This window comes from the organism of the source record quoted next, unplaced genomic scaffold (assembly GCF_019419815.1).
Source record: "Pyrus x bretschneideri cultivar Hongxiangsu unplaced genomic scaffold, Pyrus_bretschneideri_v1 Contig25, whole genome shotgun sequence".
In the NCBI taxonomy this organism is placed as follows: Eukaryota; Viridiplantae; Streptophyta; class Magnoliopsida; order Rosales; family Rosaceae; genus Pyrus; species Pyrus x bretschneideri.
In genome coordinates this window covers 6,040,986-6,065,631 of record NW_025999557.1, presented here as the reverse complement: position 1 = coordinate 6,065,631, position 24,646 = coordinate 6,040,986, and the positions used below count along the sequence as shown (strand labels likewise).

The following is a 24,646-nucleotide window of genomic DNA, read 5'->3' as shown; positions in this document are numbered from 1 at the left end:
ATAGTAACTTGAAGAGAAAAAGTTTATCCTGAGTTTTTTGAATTCATTTGCACTATGATCATAGTTAAAAATATGAAGTGGGAGAAAAGAAAATGAGATTAAAAAAGAACAAACATCAAAGAGATAAAAAATATTTACACCAAAGATATAAAGTAGATTAACAACAAATTTGTAATTACATCAAAGATACATACTCAAACAAATAAGGTTTTTTAGTCAAAATGGTCCTTAAGATTTGCATAACACGTCACTTTGGTCCTTGAGATTGAAAATCAGTGGAAATGGTCCTTGAGATTGTCCACCATCCATTATTTTGGTCATTCCGTTAAAAACTCCGTTAAATGTCCAGGAGCTCTTGGCTGAAAGTTTGGGTAATTTTCAAAGATTCGTAACTCAATCGTTTCTTAACCAAATTCGACCCATAATATATCAAAATGAAGATAGGAAAGCATAGAACAAGATTATACCATTTAGAAGCCCAATGGTTGCCGTAGATAGCCGGAAAATAGCCTGAAAGATGACTGGTCCACGAGAAAAATGGAAAACTCATCGGAAACTGGGTAAATTTTAAACGTTCATAACTTCTTCAACACTAAACAAAATCGAGTGATTCAAAAACAAAAATCATACTTCTCAATGAGACGAAGAGAATGGTACCTTTCTCGATGACTAAATCACTGTGGTTTGGCCAAAAAAGGGCTCGAAAGTAGCCGTCTTGGTCTCAAGTTAGCCACTTTCGAGCCATTTTCCGCATTAGTCGTCAAGTTGGTCAATTTTCTTGAAGAGTACACTGCAATTGTAATATCAACCAGTCATCTTTACTTATAGGTGAAGAATGAAATGAATAAAAAAATATTTGAAAGTTACAAACATATTTGGTCAAATATCTTTGCTATTGGTAATGTATATTGCTTTCCGACTAAGAAGACTTCCATCATTATATATATATAAAGGGAGCACAACAACCATAATTTCAGCTCTATTTTTCCTAACACACAGATTAAGAGTTGGTTTGGTATCGATGTGCTCTGAAAAAAAACTGTTTCTGATGTGCTGTAAAATAAAGCAGCAGAGTGTTTGGTAAACTTTTTTGTAAAAGTGCTTTGGACAAAAAAAAAACAGTATTATAGTGCTATGTAAAACAGATGTGAAAAAAAAACTGGTTTTTCAAAGCTGGGTCTTCGGTTTGTGTTTTTGGCTTTTTTTCACTCAAAATTGTGAAAAAAACTGAAACTGAATGTCTACCCAACATAAAAAAGCTCCCAAATAGCCACTTTCTTTAGAACCACCTCATTACCAAACTAGGCTAAATATCATCGGCTAGCATAAAGAGAAAAATTACCAGATTGAGGAGACGGGGATTCTTTAATTGATCGAAAAAAATGCCCTTCTGGATTAATAATATCGATAAACAACCCAAAGCAACAGGAAAACTCCAAAGATTATTTAAAACTCCAGATTGAGGAGATTGAAGTTCTATTTATTCTGAAATGGTGGTTTGTGAAAGATGTGTAGAGAGAACGATGACGAAGTGAGATACAAATTGAGCAGCTATATGCTAATATGTCATATTACTGCAAGTCTGGGCTTTGCCGTGAATTTCAATACTTTCTAGTAGTATTTTCTACAAATACAATGTTTGACAAAAGTGCAAAATTATTTAAAAAAAAAGCTAACGTATCAAAAGTACGGATGTTTGAAGGCACAGTGTTTACTGATATAAAGATCATTAGAAGATGAACCACAGACTCGATAAATCTAATTGTAGATAGTAAACTGATATTATGCAGGACAACAATCTGAAGCCTACCAAATAATAAAGCATAAAAGTCCATATTACTTCTCCACGGCAAAGCTTTTGTCGAATTCCAGTTGAGAAACCTTGACTTTACCACACTTGTAGCTTTAAACAATTTGATAGTCTGATTCAACTCTTCTGCTTTATTGCCCTTCATCCTCCAAGAATCGAAATAATAAAAAAAAAAAAAAAAAAAATTAAACATACATGTCCAACTCAAAAGATAAAGAAGTATCGTTAATTTCTTCATACTCGTTCCAAGTTCAACATATAAGAATCCCCTTTGTTACATGATTTCTTCTTCTTTCATGTCAAAGAAAATCAAACACAAACTAAAAGGAAAACATAAATATGAATGCAAATTAAACTGCAATTAACCGCTTAAAATTGTTGGTTTTTCTTTTCTGTATTCACAAATCGAAATGAACTCATGCAGCGGAGAAAGTGATGATAAAAGGTTGGAATGTGGGAGTCTGAAAACCGAATGGAAACTGTTGATAGCAGTTGCAAAACTGAACGGAACGTGGTGACCCTTCTCCCACATTATTCTTTTTTAATTTTCTTTGAGTTTTGTAACTGCAAGTCTGCATAACTTCATCACTGTCTCCTTTTTTTTCTTTTTCTTTTTTTATTTATTTTGTTTTCCAGCACAGTTTTTTGTTAAGATTTTTTTACCGGTTTGTCCTCCTTTTTTGAATTTTTTGGGATTTGATTGTGAAAAAACCAAGGGGCATTTTTGACATTTTGGAAAGCTTCACATAGTATTTGACAAAATATCTTTCCAGGTCTTGACAAAAAAAATCTTTTTAGATTGCCTCGACAACACTTGACAAATTTTCTCAATAGAACACATCATTTTGCTTCCTTCAAACCCCCTACCTTCAAACAAATTAGTACCTTCGACGACCTCCTCCTCTTCGACCTCTCCTGCCTAGCCTCCTCCAACCTCCTGCCACGTGGCAGCGACAGTGACAACATCGCCATGTTTCTCAAGTCCAACGACTCCTCGGGGGGCCAACCACCCAACCCCTTCTCCTCCACCCCCAACCCCACCGCTTACTCTAGCTCCACCGCCACCACTGCCCGCCTCTGGAGCCTCTTCGTCAACTCTGACTTTTTCGACAACCTAGGCAGAACTCTCTACGGGTTTGGGGGTTAGGTTATTAGGGTTTTAGAGTGGGGATTTTGTAAATGGGTTGGTTGGTGGGTAGAATTAGGTATGGAAGTGCTTCAATGGGGATGAACCGCGGGCTAAGCGGTGGATTTTGTAAATGGGAGTTGCAAAGAGGTGAGGGGGAAGGAAGGGGATATGGGTTAGGGTTTTTTTTTTTTTAATAGGATTAATATTATAATATTTTTAATGTATAAAAAATTATTTTTTTGTCATGTGGCACAAATGTGACAGTCACGTCAGCACTTAACGAACTAATGGATGAAAAATGTACCGATGTATTATATTGAAATAAAATAGTACGTAAGGTATGAAAGTGAAATGTTTTAAAGATGTTGTAAGGAATTGAAATCAACCTCAAACCTGATGAGGTAAAATGTAATTTACCATTTAAAAAAAGTACAACAATCCCAAACTGGTCACTAATCTTATAACTAAGATTCTTTATGTATGAAGCTAGATTCACATTACAATTAATTAAAATCTACAATATAAATCTGAAATGAAATTTTATGTATATATACATTTGTTAGAACTTAGAACACGGTTTGGGAGAATATAAGCGATAGGGCCCATGGGCAACCACAGATGACAGAGTCAGCTTCATTGGGAGGCCACTGGGTTCTCTTGGTTGATTCTTGCAGGAATAATATTAATTTTTATTATGTATTATTTGTGTTTAATTTTAAATAAAAAAATTAAATAATTTCTAATCATATGATACACGATGAATAACTAAGATCTCCACAAAATAAATCTGGAGATGATCCTCTTCTAAGGAAACAAACAAGGAAACGGTGGTCATGTCAGGAAAGATCCAGCAAAATCCAACTAATCAAAAGCTGCGTTGATTGTGATAGTTTATAACTTTATGTATTTGTCGCTCAAATAATTGGCATTGACCTATTCAAAATTCAAATGGCTGCCCCGCGAGTCGCTTAATATCATCAATTACATATATATTTCGTCGAAAACCATCATTTAAATATGAGTTATATATGGCAACAGCTAGAACAAATATATATATATATATATATATATGTAGTCCCTCAGATCTAACTTAATAGTTTTGTTGAAAAGTAGAAGTTTCTTGCCTATCATAAGCATTAGTTAATAATATTGTTGACTTGCAAGTTATAACGCATTAAGGGTCAAACTGGGTGCATAATTTCTTACAAGTTTATGCACATGGTGTAGATATTAATTTCCCGTATTTGGTGGCGTACGGATTAACAATAACAAAATAGTAGTATAGCAAGAAACAAAACAAAAAAAGTAGTGTGGGGAAAGGAACGACGGGTTATATAAATATTTAGACACAGTTTGACTTCTTACATGTTAAAAGTCAATCTTCTTAACTTTCTCTATACATGAAGAGGTTATATCATTTTACTTTACGAGATATCATAATCTAAATCATTTATTTTCTCTTTGTCGTCGTCTAAAAATTATCTCTAAAAAAAATGAACAACTCAAGTTATAACGTTTATAATACAACGTGGTCATAGAAGAGAGCTAAAGTAGTATTGTATTTGAAAATTGGGAACCGATGAATGAAGCGGAAGGGGAGGTTCGAGCTTGCTTCCTCCCGCGTATAACAACCGTGTCCCCAGCAACAATCGAGTTCCCACCTTCCACACTAATCTCCTATAAGCAGATCACACACATAATTAGCAACCACCGCGTAAAATACAAAGATTCCTCTAATATATCTATTTATTTATATAACATATATTACTAATCATGTATTGTATAAATGGCTACCTCCTCCTGTGAGTTCCCATATATATATATATAGTAGCCTTCCAAGACAACACCACTCACCACTCACCGTATCATAGAAAATTTTCAGCTCGCTCTCATCAAACTGTAATTTATTAGCCAATTTTTTGTGATCAATTTGTCACTTTCTCTCTTTCTGGTCTACCACTACCACTACCAGGCCACATTTTGAATCTACCTACGTTAGTAGCACCTCTACTCTGCTTCCACCAGCTAATCAATTGCTCAAGAGTGAGCTGAAGATGACGATGACATTGATGAAGATGTCGAAGAAGAAATCATCAAATGGTAATGATGATGACGTCGGTCGACCAAGACCAACACATAGAGCGTGGAAGCTGCTGCGTCTGGCATTGCTTTGGGCAAGAAAGGGCGGTGTTTTCAGGCGACGCCTCATGATGGAACTGCGCGTCGTCCCCAAGTTGCTCAAGAGTAGCTTCGTCCACATGCTTATGCACATGCAGCAGCAGAAGCAGCAGCAGTATTACTTCGAGCGGCAGCTGTCGTTCGACAAGACCCCAATTTTCCCCACCCTCAAAACCAAAACCAGCTGCTCCCGCTCCTCCTTCATGTGCTTCATCAACAACATCCCTTGCCTAAACGCACCATTAGCACTTGATTATTTTGATGATGATCAAGTCGACATGATTATCAATAACCACGGATATCAATCAAACGATTGCCGCAACTGCTACAATGACGATGATGATGAAGACGATGCTAGTACTGCAAGGCAGAGCTTTCTTATCAAATGCGATGAGAAGGATGATGGCCGAGATATTATTCAGGATGATGAGGAAGAAAGGGTTACTCTTTCTCCTGCTACAGCTTATAAAAACAATATTTACGAGGAGTTAGAGGAATCGGTTGACATGAAGGCAGATGAGTTCATAGCTAAGTTCTACCAGCAAATGAAGCTCCAAAGACAGATTTCATACCGACACCACACTCAGAACCTCACATGTTAAATTAATCACATATATCATTCACATTGTCCATCCACATTCGACAATTCCTCCAGAATTCCGCAATTCCAGATCCAGGGACAAGACAGACAGACAACCAAAACAGTAACTCGCAGGACAGCCATCGCATTGCGGCATTTTTTTTATTTTGATTTTGGTTTTGTTTTTGGGTTCAATTCTGCTCCTCTAGTCTACTTTTACTGTACTGAACTACATTGTATTTATTTTATAAAAGAAGAGGCATAGCATTGCGGCATATTTTGTAGATACTGTAGGCTTAGGCTTCCCATTACATTGTATGTAACAACAATCATCTCACACATACAAGCAGCAGCTTACAACTGAATTTCAAAAATGTCTACATTTTTAAGTGCTAATAAATGATGAGGACAACATTCGAAAAAGTTTCATAAGTATATTCATTCCGAATATGGTAACTCTTGAATGCCAACAAGTAATTAATATCGCCAAACAACAATATCATTCAAATTCCCCTACATGATTGAACAATCTAATCAATGAATCCTTCTAATGACCTAGAACTTGTATCTGCTTTCAACTGATCGATCAGCTACCTGATAAATTGTCCAACTGCATCGACATACTTGTTCCACAATCAGGATCTACTTTCATAAACTTCCATACGTTTATCTGCCATTGTAACAAAAAATGGACAATGCATTAGTTTTTTACTACACTAGGAACCATCAATACGCATCCATGCCCATTTTCATAACTATCAAGTGAATACTGTCTACCATTTTGTATGGATGAACAGAAACATATCTATCTCTTACCAGATGAAATAGAAAGCCCTTCCCTCGGTCATACTGTAATCCAACCCTATCCCAAACCGGACAGACACTGTTCAACATAATCACTTAACTGACCCCTAAGATGCACCTATTTATGCATACGGAGCACAGAATGTCGTGAGTCTTGAGATGATCCAACCCATTCCCATCCCCCTTTCTCACCCACATTCAGAAGAGCCAGGGGGAACAATGCACAAACAGCTACAACGCAAGTCCAATTCTTCTTCTATGGGACCTCTCACATTCAAATTACAAACCTACCTTGAACTAATGATCTGGAACCATTGAGAGAGATCCAATGTTGTCAACTAGAATTTTGATTCTGGTCAAGATAGGTTTCCAACTGTCCTGTTGCTGCCAAGATAAGACCTACAGTTGCAATGTCACATGTGTCAACTCAAGTACAGAGATCCAAGGACTGGGTAGAAATCGACCGAATAAAAATGAGAATTGTAATAGACAAGTCTATTCTGACACAAACATGTCCAATAATCTCTCCACTTTGAGTAATATAGATCTGCGCTACATGGTAATTCCATGATGGATGCCATAGTGTTCACATGTTTCCAAGTAAGAACAGTAAATGTAAGTCTATGACATCTATGGTTCACTTGCGTGTCAAAGTACCTAAAAATAGAGGAGAGGGCCTCCCAGGCCGTGATTTAAATTCTGGATGAAATTGCACTCCTACATAGAATGGATGACTTGGAAGCTCTAAAATCTGCAGAAGAGAAAAATACCAGAACAAACACAAATCTTGTAAAAAATAAATCTTCAAAGTCAAATACTATTCAGTAAATGATAAGAAAGGAATTTTTGCAATAATAACCAAGTAAATTCTGACAATGCTCAAGTTCAACAAAGCATCAAACTCAGCAGAAAACCCACCTCCATTCGTCTCCCACTGTCATCCTTCCCTACAAATTTCAGGCCAGCTTCTTCAAGAACTCCAATAACATCTGGGTTCACCTGCATCATGATGAAATAAGACCATGTACACTACGTAAAACGTGCTTCTGAATCATCATGTTTTTCACCTAAATAAATTTACAACAAACCTCATATCTGTGCCTGTGGCGTTCATCCACATACTCTGAGTTATGGTACCTAGCAATTGATAGCAATAACACATCAGGCATGTACCCTATACTCTTAAACATGGAGAACTTTAAAGTGGTCTTGTGGGATTAGTTTTGACAAAAGCAACTGCAGACACAACACATAGTGGAGAGGTCATCAAAGGCCGCATGCAAAATAGTACGTTGACCAAGAAAGTTCAAAATTTTACAGTATAAATGCAATAAAGTTCTATAGCTTGTGCCATGTGACAGACTTGGAAGTTGGAACACATGGCACATGCATTGATTTTACTGTATAAATGCAGCAGAGGTACCTGAAGTTATAACTTCATTTTGCAGTAACTAGCCGGCTATTCTATGATTTCTAAATTGAACACAGTTATAGATATTGCACATACAGCTTTGAAGTAGTGCAATCAGGAGCTTGGAAAAGTGTTCTTCTGGATCCCAGTCTCATTGTGCTTCCCATGTGTGTTCTTGATCCCTTTACACATAAAAAAATTAACTGTCATGGGGCGAAGGTTGAAGCCATACTTATTTTAAAATTAAAGAGGTAAACATCACCATAAATTTGTACCTCAGGCATAAAAATTACAACAGGATTTGGTGTCTGTGCATCAAACTCTGTGCTGTCTGCCCTTTCTAAACCCAAAACCTAAAACAAGTAATTAAAGTAGGGATGATATATGATCTTAAATAAAGAATAAAACCTGTTAGTTAAGCAAACGTTGCTTACAGATCTCGCAAATTCAATCACTGAAATCTGCATGCCCAAACAAATCCCAAGATAAGGAACATTGTTCTCTCTGGCATACTTTGCAGCTAATATCATACCTCTCACACCACGATCTCCAAATCCACCAGGAACCAAGACACATGCTGCATTCTGCAAATATAGAATAGATCAAAACATAAACTGTACAACAGGCTAGGGGACGACAATTTAGCTTAAAGAATACCTTTAGGGTCCCCCATGCAGCAGCATGTGCTTCTGGTATCTGTATAAAAAACAAATCTTAAGAAAAGACAAAATAATAGACTTAAAACCAAATTCTGCAAAAAGAGGAGTGTAATGGTTCAATACCAGTTTGGCACTATCATCTTCAAGGTCAGAAGCAGCAATCCAGTCAATTGATGGCTTTAAAGAACAAGCAACACAAGCATGCAGAAGGGCCTGCGAGACAAATTTAACAAAATATTATATTTTGGGGTCCAGATTGCCATATTGTTCAGAATTATATATCAGCAAGCATTTATGGTAAAATACATGTGTAGGCAGTGAATTATTAACATATATAATCTACTAAGCATGCATTGCAAAAGGAGCCATACACTCATATTTGCACTACAACATGCAATAGCTAAATTTTTTCATGAAAAATTGCTAATGAATTCCACAATCTTAGTAGAGATACACCATCCTATGACCCTTCCTAATAATAGAATAGAAGCTACCACTGCACCTTTACTACGGACAAGTAAGAATCTGCAAGGCCCACATACTTCCCCACCATGGCAATCCTCACCTGCAAATATAAAATTCTCATGTGGTGAATGAAAAAACCAAAAGAGAGAATGTTTGAAAATTGAGCATGGCACTATTATCTAATAATACTGACGGAATTGGTGAGGTTATCATAAGTCTCTGCCATCTTGGTCCAATCTCTTAAATCAGGAGGCCTGGCAATGCTGAAACAGAAAATTAAACACTGGTAACTTAACATAGCCAAACTTCATGCTGTTTGCCTTCCTATATTTAGGCAGCATTCCGAAAGAGCACATATATCAACTAAAAGAATCCAAGTCGGACAGTATTCTAGAGAGAGATTGCCTTGGCATCATTACACAAGAAGAATTTAAATAAGCTGATGCTGATCAACAATCGAGCACAAAAGTTGAAGCCTTATATGTGAAGTAATGGTGAGAACATACCTTAGTAAATTTAGTTGTTGAAGAATTGAATGATGAGCGTTTTGATTCTGAACAACAATTTAGAACAATAGTTAGATAAAATTTTGAAATAAAGTATGAAGCCACCAAGGAGACAGATAATTGTTATTGAACCCACCCTAAGTAAGAGAGGAACATGCCAAATGTTTGGTACATCATGGATATTAAGAATATTACCAGCCTGTAAAAAAGCGTAAATGAAATTTAAAATTTGTAATCAGAAAATGAAGTTTGATTAAAGAAATTTAGAAAAAAGGCCACATAGAATTTATTCAGCAACAACTTACTGTAACATGACAAAATTGTGAAAGTTTCTGCTTAGTATTTTCCAACAAAGGCTGCAATGCAGTCACACAAAAAAAAATAAAAAATAAAAAATAATATGTATTATATCTGCACAAAAATTAACCTTGGCAAAATAATGGTAGCGTAAAGCACAAGGGGAGTCGGGTGATCTCACTGCACCAATGTAGGTGTCCAAGCAAGTCTTAAATGGAAACTAAAGAAAAGCTTATAAGGTTAATAGATAGGTGAAATGAGGTACCTCTGCAGAGCGACATGCTAATAGATGAGGAGTCAAGCCTAATGCTCTAAGTTCCCGCACACTATGTTGCGTAGGCTTTGTTTTCTGCATGAATTACAAACACAAAAAGAAAGTAAGAAACATACAAAATTAAGCAAATTCTTTGTAAAATATAATCCATTTTGATTCTAAACTTACAAGCTTGTATGAGGAATTAATGAAGAAACGTAACACTCAATAATTAAGTAGAGGGATCTTACTTGCTCTCCAACAACACCCAGCACTGGTATCAGGCTCACATGAATAAGACAGAAGTTCTCTTGCCCTGACAAAAGAATTAAATCAACACCAGCAATGATCATTTAACATCAATGTAATTCCAGATGAAATTGCACATCAACTCCAAAGGGAAATCGTTAGTTACTTTTAAATCTGGATAAGCATTGTTTCATTGCATCTATACCCCGGCCAACAAAAATACAAAAAAGCACCACATAAAGTCCCGATAATATTATCAATTTTATTATTGCAAAGCTGCTCATAACATATCAGACCATAAATCTAAACAATACCTAAACCGTACGTACCGCGTATTCCTAGAGCAGTCATTGGAAGATATATATTGATCACACAGCATAGAAACATGATAAACAATTGGAAGCCAACATATGGGTGGGGAAATTATCTCATAAGCAGAATAAAAAAAATTCCTCAAAAGAACAGAATAAACCACAACCTTACCAACTGAAAAGGACAATTGGCGCAGAGCCTCAATGAATGGCATTGATTCAATGTCACCTAAGAAGAAAGAAGAATTATTGTCTTTGTACATAAACACAGAGAAAGAATAATGAAGCATGTATTGCATCTATGTATTGACTATCGCTTACCCACAGTCCCTCCCAACTCTATCACGCAAACATCTGCAGGGCCCTCTTTTCCATCCACAGGAATGACTGAAACGGATTCGATCCATGTCTTAATGGCATCAGTTATGTGTGGAACCACCTAAATCGACTCAAAATCACGAAGGAAAGGCAGTCATCAGCGTTCAATGGAAGTGAAGCAAAAAAGAAAAGGTAGGATTTATGAACATTGTGATTTTGTATCATCACCTGAACAGTCTTGCCAAGGTAATCACCTCTCCGCTCCTTCTCAAGAACAGACTACACGGAACAAAACAATAAAAATAAAAAATGTCAAAATAAAAGTGATGAAATGGAAGACAGACAAACACCCCTTGTTATTAGAAGCACCTGATATATCTTGCCAGTGGTAATGTTGTTATCCCTAGTAAGAGTTACATCTAGGAAGCGTTCATAGTTGCCCAGGTCCAAATCAACCTACAATTACGATTAGAGATTAAACAAACCCAGCAGCATGAAGAATAAAGATAACGCGGATTTGATACGTATTGAAGAAATTAGCAGGGTCAATGGTTACCTCTCCGCCGTCGTCAAGAACAAAAACCTCACCGTGCTCAAAGGGAGACATGGTGCCTGCATCTGTGTTCAAGTATGGATCTGCAGCAGCAGATGGGTAGAGCAAATCAAATCAAATCAGATTGAAGAGAAGAGATGATTAAGTAGTAAAAGCAAAAAGGAAGGAAGGAATAAAGAGAAGGAACCGATTTTGATGGAGGTGACGCGGAGGCCGCAGGCTTTGAGAACGACGCCGATGCTGCTGGCGGTGACGCCTTTGCCCAGCCCACTGACCACCCCGCCTGTAACCAACACGTACTTCATCAGGAGCACTCTCCTCGCTTCCCTCCCTTCCCTCCCTCTCACTTGTATTTTCCAGGCCAAATGTTTGTGTCTATGTCTGAGCGGGAAACGCTAAGGAAGAGTGGAGCGGGCGGGGGCAGTGCCAGTGCCTGCCTTTTTATATCATAATCATACCTGCTATCATATCATATGATGGAGATGGGATGCTCAGAGTTGTATCCTGACATCCAAACAAGTTTCTCTTTTATGCGAATATGTAGGATTGGTTCATATTCTTTTGTCTTTCCATCGGTTAAATATATATAACAAGGCTGTTCATTTTATTCCCTTGGCCTAATTAAGGACCGTCCTCATGTTTGTTGTCGATTTAAAGCTAATATCAGCGCTTGCTAGTTGCTGCTGAGTGTGGGAGGAATAATCCCAATTCCTCCGGCTTCCATCCCACTTCCATAGTATTTAGTAAGTGCGTTTCTTTTTTTTGCTCCGACATCCATCTCAACATTTTTTTATTTCACTTTCACTTCGTTGTAACACCATTTAGATTTCATTTTATCTCGTTCAATCTATAAATATAATCGCAACGGACATTTTACCACTCAATTTCAATACATAGCGTCACATTTCAAATTCAACTGATGAATCAACTTTCTTTACCCTTTCATATATCATTATCTTGCGGGTTAACAAGACAAGGCCTTGAGTTATCTTTATTTTCCGCCCGCTACATGAACTTCATCAATCGTATCTACTTTACACCATTAACTCCCATTCCCATATGGAAGGAATGGAAATGGAAAAGAAAAACACATTCAATTTTGTGATTATTGGGCTTGGGGGAATGGCCCAGTGGATCTTCAATTGGGTTTTTTCCCTCTAGTTATGTAGCCCAGTAATCGCCCTTCCCTTAGGAAATTGGTGAAACATGAATGGAAATAATAAATAAAGTAAAAATTCCGTGAAAAGAGCCGAGAGCAGGCTGTCAAATGCGTCCGGAGTCGAGCACATCGGGCGGGGTTGGAGGCGGAGGAGCAGTAGGTGGTGGTGGTGTTGGTGGCCCAGAGATAGAATCTTCATCATCTACAAATGCATCGGCTGCATCAACTTCATCGTCTTCTTCACCATCTCCATCTGGGAAGCGGAGTAGAGATCCTGAAGATGCGGTTTACCTCGACAATTTCCACTCTCACAAGCGTTATCTCAGCGAGGTTTCCTTTTCTTTTCATTTCTTTACTTTATTTAATGGAATCGAACTAAAGAATCTACCTTTTCCTTTCAAGAATGAAAATTTACTGCCTCTGAATTCTCATTCATTTCCATCACAATTGAATTCATTCACGAGGCCTTATTTTGTTAGTGTTTCAAGTGAAATTAGTCTTTCATTCTCATAACTCACTTGTTTGCTGTGCACTGCACTAGTGCAGATTATGGCATCTAGTTTGAATGGACTCACTGTTGGAGACCCACTCCCTCTCCCTGACAATCTCATGGAATCTCCAGCAAGGTCTGATACCATGTTTTATCCAAGGTTACTTCTTCTCACACACTCATATCGAACTTGTCAATCACTTTCCATAACATCGTCATATGCTTTGGGAACCTTCTCAAATGAAATACTCCTTCCGCATACATAACTAACTGCCATTCTTCTCCGTCATTCACTCATTGTTATGATAACCTTGTGCTTCACATTTAGACTTTGTATGTTTTAAGTTGCCTAGTTTCACAGGTCATAGGTGCTATTGCATCTTTCTATATTAGTTCAGCCTCTATTTTGGGTAAACATACCTTGCATTTATGAGTTATTCCAATCTAATCCAATCCGATAGACCACAAGAGGCCTGTAAAACATCTTAGGACTGCAGGTTCGTGTTCATGGTTTCTTGGGTTATGGCACTCAACGTTTTGTATTTTCTTTGACTTATTTCCTATTCTGTTCTTCTTGTTTTTTCCCCGAATTTGGTTTGTTGGTGATATCATACAACTCAAACAGAATAGGTCATCTGATGGTATAGACTGTATAGTTTCGAGTGGATGTGATCGTGATGCACTCATATAAGCTGCCTTTTGCAAGAGTGTAATCGTACTTTTAACCGTCTTACTTTGGGCCTTTGCTTAAGTGGTAAACCAAAAGGTGAGTTTGGTACTTCATGTGGCTGCTTAAAATTTTCATTTTTGTCTTTAGTCATCCAATATAGATTTGCTTATTGTGGTAATTGTTGATTTTCCACATAAATTAACAACTTGAATTGTATTTGTATTGTTTATCCATATGTAAGGCATTAGTATGCCTTCACCAAATTTTATCTCCTTTCCTTCAAGTCAATTTTTTTCTCTTTGTTTGATCGGGCCTCGGTTGTTCCCCTTCCTAGGGAACCTTCAAGTCATTGTTTTCCACATTACATTAAACAGGAGTTCTCTTAATAATCATGTGCATGCTTTCTCCATCTTGATTCTTCCTGATAAAGAGAAAATTGTGTTTCCTTTATTATGCAGATCTGATTTTTCATTATATTTTCACAACTTTATGCTTCCAGGGATGAGATGTCCTTACAATATTCACCAATGTCAGAGGACTCAGATGACCCTTGATTTTGTGAGAACCCCATAAATACTTGCTCCTCCCAACCTGATAGTGTTCCCTCTAGTCCCGTCTCTCCTTATAGGTACCAAAAATTTCCTCCCACCTGTCCGAGCACTTCACATGGCTGCACTGTCACTAATTTCAACGGCTCCCAGCCTCGTCAGCTAGGCTCTGATTCAGAGGGGCGATTCCCGTCATCACCTAGTGATATTTGTCACTCAGCTGACTTAAGGAGGGCTGCACTCTTGCGGTCTGTGCAAATGAGAACACAACCTGCTGGCCCTCCGTCGTATGAGTTGGAGTTTGGTTCAGGGCAAGAGCCTGTATCCAATATTGAAGCTGAAGAGCAGCCATGTTCCTACATGAAGTCTTTAGTTGATGAGAGGGAATATCCGATTGCAGGGTGTTCTTCTATGGGTATCACAGAGCCTGATTTTAAACGAGAGAAATCATGCAGGATGTTGGATATGGATGTGAAAGGGATTGATTCTGCAGAGTAAGTGCTTGCTTCAGTGATGTTAGATACATGCTTGATATGCAGAATCTGGAGTGCAAGATGAGCACTTAGGCTTTCCCATTGTTTTAAATAAAGAGAGGGGTCATCATGAAGTCACATATTTTCTTGCCAACTGTCGGGGGTTCTTTTTTGGGAAAATGGCCATTGTCGAAGAATTTTAAACAGGCGGAGAATCGGTTACCCTGCTGTTATGTGGAGGAAGGTGAAAGGTTTATTCCTTTACTTTGTTTCCTTTGTGCTAGGGACAGCTTATCTAACGGTCGTGAGATTATTGTAAAGTAAATTAATCATTTGCCATTGTTAAGCTGGTCTATTAAGATTACGATTCTCATTTCGCCCCCACTTGTAAGCGAACTAGAGCAATGATTGAATGGCAATGGATGATTAAAGATAATAATATGATAATTGATTTATCAATAACCCTTCCGTCCGTACAAAATATTGCCTCGGTCACAGGTACATGCAGCCTTCTAGTTTTGGGTCAGCAACGTCAAGAACGTGTGGCCGGTCAGTCCTGTTAATCATAAACCAAACAAATTCGGCATCTATTCGTAATTCTGCTAATATGTAATGCATTTACTAAAACTATGTATGGTAGGGGGCCAGGGGCGGGGGCATAATTTGCCAACTCGGTCGTTGTGAATACTAGTGGGTGTGGGTGGTGTGAGGATGAGCCTCCCCCTCAATGTGCAACAAGGCGTTATGCAGACACTCCAAGTCTTGTATGCACACTGTCTTCCTTGTGACTTCCCTTCTTACGTCCGCCAGTTGACGGCTTATCTCCAATCTCAAATCATGGTTCGCATTGCTTTGCTTGCTCCTCACTTCAGCGGAGGAGTCTCTTCCATGTAAATCAGCTGACCACTTGTGACCGTTCACCATCGTCTCATTCAATCTGACATCCATACCCACAAAATACCAGAACTAAGCATGGGAAACTATTCATTAAAACAAAAACAATATCTCAAAACAATTAATAAGGTAAAAATTCTATCTAGTGGAGCATCTAGACTTCAACACTCTTCACTATTCCATCCGAATACACACAAGCAAAAATATATGATATTATACATACAAAAAATCCAAGGAGAGAAGAGTATGACAGACACTCGTCATATCTGCATGTGTCCAGTAGTTTCCAGATTAAAAAATAGAAATGCAATGCTATTGATGAAGGTACAATGCAAACGCAATCAAGAAAAGAAATGCAAGTATTTTCTTACTTTTTGATTATGCGTTTTATGCCTGCCTTGTTTTTCACGCTAAACAAGGCGTCAACTGCATCTTCTTTTGTCGTCACAAGCCCCTCTAAGCTACCACAAGACGTGCACATTGAGTGCACTGCAGAGTCCGTTGTCTCCGAATTGATATTGGTAATTCTAATGGTAACTTCCTCTTCCTCCTCTGGTGGATCAATTGAACGACCAAAACTCTGTACAACAGCCTCCCAATCCGAACCTGCTCTTTTGAAGCATGGGCATTAAATAATTATCCAGAAACCATGGAAAATGGAAAGGGACTATGGGGGTTATTCAACAGTTCAAGGGTAAACGACAAGGTATATGACAGATTCGTAAAAGTGGTGGGCAGGGCCTCTTTTAATAGGGAAGGTTGATTGCAGATATGTTCTCACTACAATAGTAACAGATGGGAAGGTCATATTTTTTTCAATGCATAAATAAATATTGTTGTTATTGTTGCAGCTGTCAATGTAGAAAGAAATGGTTGGACAAAGTTACCCAGTTTTGAGGAATTATCTTTCAATCTGATGCGGCTTTCTGAAGGCATTCGAGAAGGTCTTTTTGTACGATTAGTTTTCTGCTTGAAATGGAATTTGTAAGAAAACATGGCATGTTTCATTTCAGCAATATTCATGAAACCGCGAGCAGAGGTAATATCTCTACAGTGCACATGCGTTCTGAGTAACAAAACCGAAGCCAAATGCATACACACGCACACAAGACAGAGTAATGAATGTACGAGGTTGGGGCATTATGAACATACCAAATAAGGCTCAGGCTTCTCCGTCATCAACTTCAACTTCCGAGCATGAGTTGGAGCTTTAGGCACTGGGGAGCCCAATTCGGAGAAGGTGTCATCTTCAGAAGTTGAAGAATGAAAAGACCGGGGGAACGTTGTTATGCAAGATAAAGCCCTATTCCTCGCAGATAATGGGTTGAAAGAAAAATCTATGGTGGCATGACATCTTCCATCGAAACAATAAGTTAATATATTTCAGAAGCTTCAAACAGAAACTGACAAGCTATGATTCAAGTAGAAAGGGCAGTGGAATTCAAATTCATCGTTGTGGTTGACACTTGACAGAAGTGAAAACGTCAAAAGTGAAAATTTCAATGTATAACAAGTGAGGACTTTTGTAGAAACATACTCCCCTTGAACCTGACAATTCTGAGGAAGTAGAACTACATACATTGCTTAAACAGAAATTAGAAACCATGTCAACCATACAATCATTAAAGTTTTGCTATCCCCATATTATGTTTATTTACAGATTTGTCATTCAGGAAGTATGCATCAAATAATGCAACGCCACGCCTTGATAAGGATTCATTCAAAATAGATAAATATATTTAGAAAACTGAGGTCAGATTCGGAAGTAATTACCGAAGAAGCTTTGCTGCGAATGAAACGAAGAGCTCTTCACCTGTAAAGTATGAAATGAATGTTTAGAAATCATAATCTATTCTATCGAGTTTTGAAGCCAAAGTAATAGCTAATGGCTGAGTGAGAGAGAGGGAGAGGGAGGGAGAGAGAGAGAGGGAGAAGCCTTTTTACCAGTGGTAGTGAAGGCTCCGATGCGATTTGGCTTCAACCTCAACATTCCCACTCCCTCCGCACTCCGCAGCCAACAGTGGAGTCGTCCACCGCCAGTAGCCGCGCTAAAGGCTAAACGGGTGACCAGTTCCTTAAACTTGGGCTTTCTTATTTGAGACCTAGGTCAGTAGCCCATTCTCAATCTCCGAACGACATTGCCACAGAGAATCTAAGCCCACAATAAGTTCTTAGGTTTTGCCCATAGAAAATTAAAATCAAAATTTAATTACTTTTTATATGTTTGAAAGTGTTTTCGGACTATTAAATACTATCATATCGTTTAAAATAATTAAAAATATTTTTATACAATAAAAAATCTTCTGATAGCGATTGGCAGAAGTTAAAAGCGATCTTCAAGTGCTTTCTAAAAGTATTTCTTGCATAAAAATACACAAGCATTCTGATTTAGGGAGGGCATCTACTAATGAGGCTCGTTTCGTATGTTGGATTATATTAGAATAAATAACTCAGTTTTAAAAGATTAAGAGAGAATTAGATACGAAGAAAACACATCTCTTCTAATCCTACCAATTTAAAAATGATGAGAATGAATAAATTTCATTCATGAGTAATCTATCTCTTATTTTTTATTTCACAGGTCTAAATTTTACTGTTTTTTATTGAAGTCTCACCTACAGGTGATGTTAAAATATCTTCAATAAATACCTCCAATATTTAAATAAAAAAGAAAACAAAAAACAAAAACCTCCCACTCCCTCCACTCCTTCCCATTTTCCAAAAAAATGTTATCATACACACAAAGTGTGTATGCAAATATTAATGTTTAGTAACTCAAGAGGGCTGGAGTAGAAGAAAAAAAAAAACGATGATCACACGTCGTAGGGTGTGTGGTTATTATTTTCCTACAAAAATCTCTCCTCTTTGATGTGAAAATTTTCTTTATGACCAGAATACGGATGGTACATTATGTGTTTTTATATATGTGGTGGGAAATTTTATTTTTTAAGTTATTAACTTTTCATTACACATATTCAATCATTTGTATAGTAACATGTGGTATACTAACACATATATCGGTCATATTGAAAAATCTCTCATTTTTTATAGCTGGAGATAACTAAAGAAACTATAGACACGTTTACCCAAAAAAAAATGGAGTTTTAACGAAAAGTTTGCAGTACTATTCACTTTAACGAAAAATCATATTTTTACACTAAAAAATCTAACTTGATACTATTTATGTTACCCTTTATTTTATCTTTATCGTTAAAACTAAAAGTTTTATAACATTTTTCATTAATTTTTCTAAAAAAAAACCGTAGACACCGTCGGTTTTTCTTAATGGGCCCTCTCCCTTCTTTCCATCATGTCAACCTCCTTCAAAAGTGCCCGACACATTTAGTTGTAATACATAACAAGGAAAGATCTGGCAATTGTTGTTGGTATCCACTCGTGTCTTGAACGTATATGCAGTGAGAATGCACGCACGCGCGCGCATCTGGTCGATGTTGCCTTGCCTGTTTCTCCTAAATTATATTGGCCCGTTCACTCTTCATGCTCAATATATGTTAATCCACGATTTTGTTTTCATAAAATTGCTATTAATTAGAATGCGAACATTCAACTTGATCAAAATTATTTAACAATATATAGAGCAACACAAGATTATCATCATTCAATCACATGCAATAATACTCATCTCAACATCTTGTAGATTTATTGTTTTGCATGTAAATTATTCTTGTCAAGTAGTGTCCCCATAGTTACCTCTTTTGACATACATTTGTGATTCATCTTTTACCAAAAAATTTGTAGTTCACCGGAATTTCGGAAAGAATAGAAGAAATTATATCCATGGTACATTATATACACGTATACATATGTGTGTGTGTGTGTGTGTGTGTGTTTTGATATATTTCCTAAGACAACTTGCTAGCTACCTCGATCGTAAACTAATAAATGATTGATTAGTAGCTCATAGTTTTATCAATCCAATAACATTTAGGTAGGGTGAGTAAGTTTGGTTCTCAATTATTGTAACTTAAGCGACGTCTTTTTTTTGTTACAACTCATAAATATGCCTCGACCAAACTTCCTATCTTGAATTAATGGATTGCTTTAAATTACTAAATTTGTCTTAATTATGATTTACTCTTTCAAAGAAGATTGATAAAGAAAGCAATTAAGTACAAGAAGTAGAAATTAATTAAGATATATAGGATGATAATTTTTTACCAATGAGTGAGAAAGAAACACATATAAAAGATTTACCATCGCCGACCTTAGTTTTTTTACGTTGGTTTTGTTGTTTGTTTGCCTCTCGCAAGACTATGAGGATCATTTCGTGATATTTCACAACAAAGCTTCCTTGCTAAAAAGCTTCATCTTTGCAAGTTCATTAGAAAGTACTACAAGATTTTGTCCTCTCGTGAGCATTATAATTGGATGTACTTATGTAGTTGAAATTTTGTATTGTCTTTTTATTATATTTGTAATCGTGCGTGAAATTAGATTCTTTGTCTTATCATTTTAATTAATTATTGGGATCTTTCTCATTCAAACCAAAAGAAAAAGTCCAATAAACCAAAGGAGCAACAAAGTGATAAAAGGCTGCTAGGGTACGACAAATTGAATTGAATATTCAAGATAGAAGCCAAGCCACCATGGCATCAGCGTGATCATCATCACCGGCAGCAGTAGCAGATTCTCCTTCCCGCAACAAAGACAGCATGTTTTGTCTGTCATGGCCATCCCATAAGTAGTCATGCTCAGTCCGAGCTTGGATAAGTACACTCTCCCAATCCCATAATGTATGATCGTAAGTTCCGAATCCACCAGCAGTATGACCATCCTCCATATCACAATTACTAGCATTTGTCAGTGACATCGAAGAGCCGCATGAATGCAAGTCCCCCGTGACGACTTGTCCGTTTGAGTTTGAGATCGACAACGAGCTCAAATTACCACCGCAGCTTCTGCTCTCTTGCTCCTGATCGTGATGATCATCATTGGCTGCCGTAGTAGTAGTAGTCGTCGTTGTCATCATAATTTTATTTGGACACATGACTAATTGGTCACATGACGACGGTAATTCTGTGTCCTGATGATGATCCGCGTCCGTAAAATGATCAGCATCTTGATGAATGTTTATTTCACTTGCACTTAAAGCCAAAACACCATTTGGATCCAGTATCTCGTCCTCATTAATATCGTCCATCAAGTAGTCAGTAAACCCCAACAACCCTCCATCAATGCCGACAGATTCATTCATATCACCATCGTCGTGTACAAGTGGATGTGGTCCTAAAATTAGTTTTCCGCCATCACTTTCTTTCTGATGATCAATGACCGTTGCCATCATTGATATTCCTCCACCTCCAGTTTCCTGCTGCTGGTCCGGGGCCTCAATTAGTAGCACGTAATCGTCTTGCATGGTGTCCACGGTTTTATTATTATTTTCAGTAGGCAAGGAAGTTGCCTTGTGGACATTATTTAAACGATCATCATCAGCAGCAGCAGAAACATCAACGTCTTTGTGGTGGCTCTGGCTCAGCCGGGCCTCGAGGCCTTTGGGTTTGGTGGTCAAGTAGGTTTTGTTCTTCTTCATGGACCAGCGACTGGTTCTGCCACGTCTTCTTTTAGGAGGGGGAGGACCTAATTCCATAGCTGCCGAAACTTCATGACCAGCTGGTAGGGAACTGGTGCTGATTTCAGTAGTAATGGCGATTGTGGTGGTGTGCCTCCTGAAGGTGTCAATTTTCCTGCTCAAGTGAGAATTCCAGTAGTTCTTTATTTCATTATCGGTTCTTCCTGGTAATTGACTCGCTATCAAAGACCACCTGCATATACATTCATAATCATATTATTCATTAATTAACCAGCAATGATAAATCAAGTTTTCATTTGTATTGCATGCTTAGAAAGAAAAGGAAAGAGCATAATCTACTGTATACTATATATGGTGTGTGTGTGTGTGTGTGTGTGTGTGTGTGTGTCATGTACTGATGATATCTACAGCTAGCTAAGTTTCTCCTTGTTCCCCTTTATATTAAATGTGAAGGGCCAAATTTTATGGTCCCAAAGAAAAATTGTCAAGTAAAGTCAGTTTGATTATAGAACATGAATATAATCGAAATCAGATTCAAATATTAATTCTTAAATTTTAGGAGATACAATTTCCTGGACAAGACTCTTTCTCTAACATACATATAGACAAGAAAATATGTTAACATTGGTAATTTGCGCTAATTATATGAAGGGACGTGGAAGAGAATTTATACATACAATACATGATTGGCACAAAACATTGTAGTTTACACTGTACTTACGTCAACTATATCATACAATGTCATGTGAAAAAAAAATTCTTATTAATAGTATTGCATGATTTTGATATAGAACACCATAGTAACTCTGTGTACTCGTGAAATTATAGAATACCATGTGAAGAAAACTTAACTCATAATATCACATGATAAGAATGTATTATTGTAATAACAATTATATATACTCATATCATACAAATCTTTGTAAGCTAAATCGAGAGGGTCTTTCTTTCATTTTCTTTTTTGTACGTGTGGCCTGTGGGTACATTTGATAGACTTAGATATTGGTAGGAGCTTCTATGCAAATAAAATCGGAGTTTTAATTAAAGACGCCAATTGTATGTGTATGTTTTTTTTTTTTTTTTTTTTTGGTTGGGTAGATTACGTCTGACAGTTACACGTGAGTTGATATAATCAAGATTCACTACCAAATCAATTGTAGTAGAGTAATATTAGAGAGATTAAATTTGTAGATAAAGTTTTGAAAATTAAGTGACATGGAAGTTAATGATTGATTTATTACTTAAATGTTAATAACATGCTTATTCCGATTGGTTACACATCATTTAGTTTGCAAATTTAATCTTCCTAACATTATCCATAGTAATAGTATCCTTTCTGTGCTTTTACACTCGAATCTCGTCGATGTAGAGTAATGTTTTGAAAATTAAAGTTGTAAACTAAATTTGTAAATTAAATAATATCTTCAATAAAAAATAATTACATTAATTATCACTAGCATATGGGCACACACAAAGTGTGTGAGAATTTTTTATTTTATTTTAATTAGAGATATGTTAAGATTACAGGTAAGTACGACTTTGAAAAAAAAAAACAAAATTTGATTGTGTGAAATTACATTTTTACCCCATATTTCTTATTTATGTTGTGTTTTAATTAAAAAGTTAAGCTAATAATTTCATAAGATTTTCGTTGACAAAGAATATTTGATTAATTAATAGAGATTTAAATAATAAACAAATTAATAATTTATAATGTCATTTAATTTATAAATTTTAATTCATAGATTTAGTTTCCTGTTGACGTACGGTGTAAGCCTGCTGGTCTAGTTCTAGTTCTTTCTCAACTAACAAAAAGGCAAATTTATTTGCTGACTAATGACAATGACAGTTATGACATGGACAGCAAACAAAAGAATCCGAAAACTTGAGAACCGGCAACACTCATGACAAGACGATACACAAATATAACAGATATAAAGAGTAATTTTTTTTGTATTATATTTTTATACCATTTTAGATGTTATTTGATATGGATGATCACATTATTTAAATTAGTCAGATTTTTAAATTTAGTTCATTAATTAATAAATTAATAATTAAGAAAAACTATTTAATTAAATGATGATTGTAGTATATAACGAGTCTTTCTCCTTCATTTCCTCGAGTTTTGCAAATTTTTCAAATGATGTGGCTATTCACATCAGATGTTACCTAAGATAATATAAAAATATGGTATAACAACATGATATGAATAACATTACTTAGATATATATATATATATATATATATATATATATTTATAGTACCCCTCTCTTCTCTTATGCCCTGTTTTCGTTTTTACGTATTAGTTTTGCTATTTGGTTTGGTAAAATAAGTATGATGTGTGAAGGAGAAGGTGTTGACCTAATTTCATGATAGGTTTGGCAATAATATAGTTTAAATTCTCATTTGAAAAAAATTAAATTTATAACATCTCATTTATAAGTGAAAATAAAAAAAGCGAGAAAATAATTAAAATTAGGCTACTTAAGAATAATTAATGCAAAGGTTATGAGTACGCGACTGACCTATTACCCAAAGAAGCATGCAATTTTATGATGACATCTTCCTCTTGAGAAGAAATATTTCCTCTCTTTAAGTCAGCTCTCAGATAGTTTATCCATCTCAATCTGCAACTCTTACCACACCGCAGCAACCCTTCAAGTTGAAGAATTTATATTATTAGTAATTAGTTAAATTGTACCATGCATTATTATTAACAAATTCATGATCCATTTGTTATAAAAAGAAAGAAAGAAGTAAAAGTAGGTACCAGCATTCTTGGGTAAAGACCTCCAGGAGCCTTCCCCATTGGCCTGGATATAACTGAGTAAGATTTCATCCTCGTCCGCAGTCCACCTTCCCTTCTTGAGACCAACTTTCTCACAGCACGGCGCCCTCCCCATTTCTATCTCTAATTAATCTCTCGACCGAACCAACGATATCGAGTTGACCAAATGCTTGCTGCCTATAATTGTATATAACGTGCAGCAACAGAGATAATTCACAACTCACAAGTAACGGGTCCTCACTGAGACGACGAAGATCACTCTGAGGCTGCGAAGGCGAGGGTTTAAAAAGGTGATTTACACAAGGACAGGGTCCCGCAGGGAGTGATAAGTATGAGCTCCCAGGGCCGAGAGAGAAAGAGTCAGAAAAGGAGGTGGGTGTGTACCATTAAATAAAAAGTTGGATATTTGTTGGTGACGGAGGTGTGGTGGAAGATTGTGCCACGAAGTCTACATGTCCATACCACATCGTGGCTGCCTGTGTGTCCAGGACCTCGTTACGGGGCTTGCATCTCCCACGTTGATGAGCCTCCCGGCCCTCTCTTTCCC

The 24,646-nt window shown here is 36.8% G+C and overlaps 5 protein-coding genes across 6 annotated transcripts; 2 read left to right on the top strand and 3 right to left on the bottom strand.

Annotated features, from left to right (window-relative positions):
• Positions 1 to 4,737: 4,737 nt before the first annotated feature.
• On the top strand, positions 4,738 to 6,062 carry LOC103931989. 2 transcript variants are annotated; one of them, XM_048586967.1, is made up of 2 exons: positions 4,738 to 5,688; positions 5,777 to 6,062. In XM_048586967.1, exons 1-2 carry the CDS (start codon positions 4,994 to 4,996, stop codon positions 5,823 to 5,825), a joined length of 744 nt encoding a protein of 247 aa, XP_048442924.1. In that variant the 5' UTR covers positions 4,738 to 4,993; the 3' UTR covers positions 5,826 to 6,062. The 2 variants fall into 2 exon arrangements, with proteins under 2 accessions (XP_048442924.1, XP_009339795.2); XM_009341520.3 differs by having other exon boundaries at positions 4,740 to 5,691; positions 5,780 to 6,062.
• A 38-nt stretch (positions 6,063 to 6,100) lies between these two features.
• LOC103931990 (CTP synthase-like) lies at positions 6,101 to 12,125 on the bottom strand. The gene is made up of 23 exons (XM_048586968.1): positions 11,711 to 12,125; positions 11,527 to 11,606; positions 11,340 to 11,426; positions 11,199 to 11,249; positions 10,974 to 11,091; positions 10,825 to 10,881; positions 10,344 to 10,408; positions 10,105 to 10,188; positions 9,848 to 9,898; positions 9,679 to 9,741; positions 9,543 to 9,589; positions 9,230 to 9,299; positions 9,074 to 9,136; positions 8,695 to 8,784; positions 8,570 to 8,608; positions 8,347 to 8,496; positions 8,188 to 8,265; positions 8,009 to 8,094; positions 7,590 to 7,638; positions 7,420 to 7,500; positions 7,159 to 7,252; positions 6,793 to 6,900; positions 6,101 to 6,367 (listed from the first exon to the last, which is right to left on the bottom strand). The coding sequence occupies exons 1-22, from the start codon at positions 11,826 to 11,828 to the stop codon at positions 6,836 to 6,838; spliced, it is 1,686 nt and encodes a 561-aa protein (XP_048442925.1). The 5' UTR covers positions 11,829 to 12,125; the 3' UTR covers positions 6,101 to 6,367; positions 6,793 to 6,835.
• A 629-nt stretch (positions 12,126 to 12,754) lies between these two features.
• On the top strand, positions 12,755 to 15,325 carry LOC103931987. The gene is given in 3 exon segments (XM_009341518.3): positions 12,755 to 13,012; positions 13,229 to 13,332; positions 14,342 to 15,325. Coding segments are annotated over 3 exon segments (873 nt in total). The 5' UTR covers positions 12,755 to 12,790; the 3' UTR covers positions 14,889 to 15,325.
• LOC103931988 lies at positions 15,290 to 17,858 on the bottom strand. Its single transcript, XM_009341519.2, has 6 exons — positions 17,702 to 17,858; positions 17,531 to 17,570; positions 16,910 to 17,111; positions 16,645 to 16,723; positions 16,129 to 16,363; positions 15,290 to 15,800 (listed from the first exon to the last, which is right to left on the bottom strand). The coding sequence occupies exons 1-6, from the start codon at positions 17,745 to 17,747 to the stop codon at positions 15,551 to 15,553; spliced, it is 852 nt and encodes a 283-aa protein (XP_009339794.2). The 5' UTR covers positions 17,748 to 17,858; the 3' UTR covers positions 15,290 to 15,550.
• A 2,345-nt stretch (positions 17,859 to 20,203) lies between these two features.
• On the bottom strand, positions 20,204 to 24,609 carry LOC103931986 (transcription factor MYB11-like). The gene is made up of 3 exons (XM_009341517.3): positions 24,082 to 24,609; positions 23,837 to 23,966; positions 20,204 to 21,540 (listed from the first exon to the last, which is right to left on the bottom strand). Exons 1-3 carry the CDS (start codon positions 24,212 to 24,214, stop codon positions 20,343 to 20,345), a joined length of 1,461 nt encoding a protein of 486 aa, XP_009339792.2. The 5' UTR covers positions 24,215 to 24,609; the 3' UTR covers positions 20,204 to 20,342.
• Between the last annotated feature and the right edge of the window lie 37 nt (positions 24,610 to 24,646).